The 6,000-nt window shown below is 32.5% G+C and overlaps 1 protein-coding gene across 1 annotated transcript; it reads right to left on the bottom strand.

The window, feature by feature from the left end:
- Positions 1-271: 271 nt before the first annotated feature.
- LOC114752967 (leucine-rich repeat extensin-like protein 6) lies at positions 272-1,708 on the bottom strand. Its single transcript, XM_028941642.1, has one exon. The coding sequence runs from the start codon at positions 1,683-1,685 to the stop codon at positions 348-350; it is 1,338 nt and encodes a 445-aa protein (XP_028797475.1). The 5' UTR covers positions 1,686-1,708; the 3' UTR covers positions 272-347.
- Between the last annotated feature and the right edge of the window lie 4,292 nt (positions 1,709-6,000).

The following is a 6,000-nucleotide window of genomic DNA, read 5'->3' as shown; positions in this document are numbered from 1 at the left end:
TAATTACATACGAATATAAGGGAAAATTAAAAAATGGGAGGATGAGAAGAAAGAGAGTCAATTGAGAATAAGTTGACCAGCAAAAAAACAAACGCCACTAATTTCAAGTATGACTATATATGATTACAACGTCTGGCAAAAAAACAAAAAAGTATGAGTACAACGTAATAATGTAATTATATCCCATAAATTAACCCCATCAATGTCGACGTGCTAGATTTTTTTTTTTATTTTTAAAATTTTTTCCAAATGCCGACTAACTCATCCAAGTAAGCAGCAATTAAACTTTCCTGATTATTCTATACGGAAAAGAAAGAAGTAAATTATATTTACTAATTTTGCTGTCATCACGGATAATAATGGTGAACCGCCGGAGGAGGAGGTGGCGGTGGCGGCGGCGGAGGTGGAGGAGGTGGGGGCGGAGGGGGCGGAGGAGGAGGAGGTGGGGGTGGAGGGGGCGGAGGGGGTGATGGAGGAGGAGGAGATGGCGGAGGTGGTGATGGAGGAGGAGGAGATGGCGGAGGAGGTGATGGAGGAGGAGGCGGTGGTGGCGGCCTTGAGCATCCAAAGGCACCACAATCAACTGGGTGAGCATAAAAGGCTTTACATTCCATTTCTGACCTCTGCATCGGCCGGTAAGGAATACAATTTTTCCGATCATCTTTCGCCGGCAACTTCAGACAGGTAGGCGGTTCGCTGCAGAAGTAGTTATAGGAGTACGTGAAGTTCTGTAACCTCGGCAACGAGCACACACTCGCCGGAATCTCACCGGAGAGCTCGTTATGCGCCACATTCAACTGCTCCAATTTCTTCATTCCCTCAATAGATTCCGGCAACGTTCCGATTAACTTGTTAAAACTCACATCAAACACCGTAACTTGATCCAATTTACCAATCTCCTCCGGTAAACAGCCCTTTAACCCACTGTTGGAAATTATAATCTCATTAAGCGTGTCCTTCATTTTTCCCAGACTCGACGGAACACACCCATTCAGATTATTGTTGGCGAAGACCACAACGGACACCGGAGAATTCCCGAGATTCTCCGGCAACGAGAACTGAAACTTGTTGTCGTTTATGAAAACGGCGTCGAGCTTAAGGTCAAAGAGACCAGAAGGGACCGTGCCTTCGAAAGAGTTGAACCTAATGTCCAAGAACTTCAACGAACGGAGACACAAAATGACGTCGGGGAACGGCCCGGACAACTGGTTGTTACTGACGTCAAGCTCATGAAGAAGATGAAGGTTACGGAAGCTCTGAGGGAGGGTCCCACAGAACCGGTTAGAGTTGAGATGGAAGAGAGCAAGGTCGGTGAGTTGACCAAGGTCTTCCGGCAAGGAACCAGAGATGTCGCCGTGGTTGAGGTCGATGCCGGCGACGGTGTAGATGTGGGGATCATCCGGCGCTGGAGCACAGTAAACGCCGTTGTAGTTGCAGACATGGTAGCCGTACCAGTTGGAGGTGAAGTTCTTGGGATCGGAGGTGATGGAATGCTTCCATGCTTGAAGAGCATAGTAAGCTTTGATCAGCCTAGGGTTTAATGGGACGGTGACATTATTAGAAGAAGCTTGGTGAGAAGGATTGATAATGGAGAGAAGAAAAATGAGGAAGAAGATGACACAGACCGGTAAAGGAAGAAGAGGACGAAGACGATGATGACGAGGTTGAAGAAGAAGAGAGGCCATTGATGGTGAGGTAAGGCCTCAGAAAAGAGTACTCAAAGATGATGTGCGAGGTTGGCCTTATATATAATTAAAAAGGACGGGACTACAAATTGATTATTTTTAGATGATTTTAATACTAATTATGAAGATTTGATGTCTTCAAATTGTGCAATTAGGGTCTTTTTAATAATATATAAGTAGCTCAAATATTTGACTTTTTTATAAATATTAATTAACATAGGAACTGGAAGTGGAATGAAGGGTATGATCCATGAAAATTGAATATTAATCTTTTTGGGGTTTATATATATTAAGGCATTTCTTAAAAATCATTTTATCCAATATTTGATTGAGACTAAATTGTTATCTTCATAATACCTTTCACATCGGCTAGGACAATAAATAATTAATTAAGCTGCAATTAACTATTTTCATGTATATTATGATAATTTTTTGCGTGTGTAATTATGAATGACAAAATCCTTCTGCTTAATCATGTTTTTTTTGGGCTGTAAAGAGCGCATAATCTATACATCTATGCACTATATAATCTAAAATTTATGGAGACCACACTGTTTATAAATAATAAACAGTACAATATAATTTATTTCAGACACTCGATACGAAGCATTTATAATTTATAATTATAAAGTGACCATAGGGAAATTAAAATATATTTATACTTATAATATATTACTATATGTTTTTAAACTATTATTTGGAAAATTATAAAATATACTTTGCCGAACGGATTAGTTTGGAAATTAAAGTCTTCTCTCTACCCCTTTATATTATATATATATATATATATATATATATATATTCAGAGCTAGCATTCTAATGAAGTTTGGGCATGTTGAACAAAGGCGGCTTTATAATTTCTTACCAAAAACGCGGTTTTCGTCGCATTTACCTTTTATATATAAACACCCTCCTCCATTTCATATTACTATAAGGTATTTTTTTAGAGTGCTAGCTAGATGTTTCAAAACATAAGATATTTTGAAAAAGAAAAAGGGTTCAGTGAGGAATTTATTCTAAAATCACCCACAATTAATGATGACGTAATATTTAAGTGTGAGTTTGGGTTGGGGTTAAATTACATTAATTGAAGGATATTCTTAAGATATATATATGTATCTGTGTAATTTTACAAAAAAAAAATCTAATAATATGAAAAGGAGGAAGTGCTTGTGCAAGGTTTGTCATCAATATTTTTCAAGAAAAAATTATAATGTAGCCCTAAGAAAGAAAAAATTACAAAACAAGTCCCAAAATTGTTATTCTCAATTCTAAAACTTATCATTATAAATTAAATAGGTTGTTATTGAGATTTTTTAATAATTATTTTCTTTCTTGAGACTTGATTGTAATTTTCTCTATTTTCAAAGTTGTATTGTGTGCCCCTCTGTGTGTGTGTGTTAATGTTGCATAGGAATATTGCTTAACAAACATGGAGAAATTTCAACGGGGTTTACATATTAATAACAATTAGAGCCATTATTGTTCTAGTACTTGTCCCTAGGATGTTTCTTCTCCTTTCAGCAACCCTAAAAAACAATAAAGGAAAGGAAAGGAAAAAAAAAGAGAGGAAACAATTATCAATTTTTTCTGTTAAGAAATTAATTATTAATTAATTCCACTAGTTGTGAAAACTAAAGCATCACCTTTTGAATTATGCCATATAGAACACTCCACAAGGAGCTCTATCATGGACATGAAAAGTTAGTACACATACTAGGAAAAGAAATTAACCATCCAACAACCCCTTTGAAAAAAGAATAGAAAAAAGGGGAAGAAATAAAAAAAATTCCAAAGATACTTTGGACACATTCTAGTTAGGGTTTTATTTCTTTTTTTTTTTCTAAATATGTTATATTTTAATTTGTTGTTTTCTATCTCCTTTTCTTGTATTTTCAAGGGCTACAATAATTGTTGTTAAGACTCGAATATGTTTTTTTAGGGTTAATGGTTGGGGGTCATAGGCTTTGCTTAGCGTCCAGTCATCATTAGCGACAAAAGTGATATATGATAATTTCTTTTGTATTTGTTTATCACGATGTTCTCGAAATAATTACGATATTCCTTCGTCATAAATCAAAAATTAATAATTTACATCTTCCAGTCGAAATTGTTCCAAGTAACAATATATATATGTATATAGTTTATTTTTCTATGTTTATCATAGTGAACAAAAAAAAGTAATGGTTTATAATCCGTGCTAGCTGTAATTTGACTGCTTCAAATGTTAATAACAATGACATAAAACATTAATGATTTGCACATTAAATATTAACTATTATTTACTATGTGTCATTTTTCAAAAGCTGCTTGTATATAGTACTCCTCCGGTCCTTAATATAAGACCCATTTAACTAATTTGATTAGATTAAGGAAGTTAGGTAAGTTAGTTAATTATAAAAAAAGTGACGCATTTTTCCTAAAACACCATAATCATCTTTCTTAATACCCCATCTCCCTCTTCTACATGATTATGGTTGAGGGAGTATCCATAGGGGTAATTTAGAGAAAATTGATAAATATGAGAAATGGGTCTTATATTTAGGACCAAAACCAACTCAAGAATTGGATCTTATATTAAGGACCGGAGGAGTAAATTATTATTAATATAATAAAAAATAATTATTACTTGTTAATTAATATGCATCTGAAAATCACACAAAGGCAATCCTTTTACACGCATTGACCCCACAATTGATGATCGTATGTGCTTCATCATGCTTTGGCTTTTGGTAATCAACTAATTAATTGTCCAGATGTATGAAAATTAACTTTTTGTAATAAATAATCGTTATAAGAAAACGGCATTTCTAAATCAAAACCTGTCACTTAACAAAACAAGTCTTGCTCCTAGTTATATTTATAACGAAAACTTTTTATTACATAGATTTTTTGTTAGAACTTTTAGATAGATTTTTATATATTATTTGATATCAGTTATACCACCATGTTAGATTTAAGTATTGTTGAGTATAAATAAGAGTTATTTCACAAATTCAAACTCGAGATTTGTCTAAATGGCCACAATCCCCTCCATTAAGAATAACATCTATTAGCTTAATTAGATTATTTTAGCTTATATGTTATTTTTTGCTCCTGTTAGTTGTTAAATAAATAATAGGCTAAAGTATACATTTGGTCTTTTAACTTTATGTAAGATTTTAATTTAGTTCATTAGCTTTAAAAAGTATATTTTTGGTCCTTTAACCCTAGAATTATTAGTCTTAAATGATTTTTTTTGCAATAATCATAGTTGTTTCAAAAATTAAACTCAATATATAGCATTTAGTAATGTTTATCAACATTCAAGAGCTCAATATTATCATTTTTTGTAAACAGATTCAGGATTAGAAGACTAAAAATTTACTTTTTAAAGTTAAGAAGTCCAAATAAAACCTTATGTAAAATTAAAAGACCAAAGATATATTTTAGCCTAAATAATATTTATAAATTTCTAATTAATTATATGCTATGTATAAATTATATAATGATAAATTAATATGTGTTCTATTTTATTTTCAATATATTTTTTAAAATGCAAGGATACAAATAGTTATTTCATTTGCAAAAAAAAAAAACGTTTTAAAATGTTTTTATTATTTGTTGAGAATAAATAATATTATAATTGTTAATAGAAAATGTAATGGTTTGGTAGGGGCAAAGGGGGACGATGTTAAGTGATAGACATCGTACCTATGAAATTGACTAATTACATTGATTATGATGACAAGGCGTTCCTACATATCAGAATCAGAGGCTTTGTATTAATTAAAAAAAAAGTCAACAGTTCTTGCCGGTTGTTTGTTTCATTCTAAAGTACGAATCATATAATTTAGATAAGTAGTGAGGTTCCTTAAGACAGCAATTTCATATGAGAAAATGACATTTTGGGATCAATTTACGTAGAGGTTGATTATGATGATAGAGAAACACCCATTAGGCCACAAATATATATAATTGTCTTTTTTAAAAATTAAAACTTTAAAAGTGTTTTGATAGAAACTAAATCATGACTTTAAAAATGTTTTTACAGTATACGAAATAAATATGTAAAGAAATTTTTCTTATTTTACAAAAAAAGTGCTTTTTAAAAACATTTTTATATGTTCCCGACACCAAGTTTAACTCTAAGGGCCTGTTTGGTTTTAGGGAAGGGGAGGGAAAGTTTTATTATCATTTTGTTTGGTTTCATTAAAAAAGAAGAGAGGGAAGGATATTTAAAGATCCCTTATTTGGTTTAAGGAGAGGAGGGGAGGGATAGTAATAATCAATTTATCATTTTACCCTTACATATTAGTTTATGTTTTTTTATTGA

Source organism: Neltuma alba, unplaced genomic scaffold, assembly GCF_004799145.2.
Source record: "Neltuma alba isolate B1F8T4 unplaced genomic scaffold, ASM479914v2 tig00007617_pilon, whole genome shotgun sequence".
Taxonomy (NCBI): Eukaryota; Viridiplantae; Streptophyta; class Magnoliopsida; order Fabales; family Fabaceae; genus Neltuma; species Neltuma alba.
This window is presented reverse-complemented; position numbering and strand designations above follow the sequence as displayed.

Coding starts and splice junctions, on each gene's coding strand:
- LOC114752967 (XM_028941642.1), bottom strand. CDS start 1,685: ATGGCCTCTCTTCTTCTTCAACCTCGTCATCATCGTCTTCGTCCTCTT.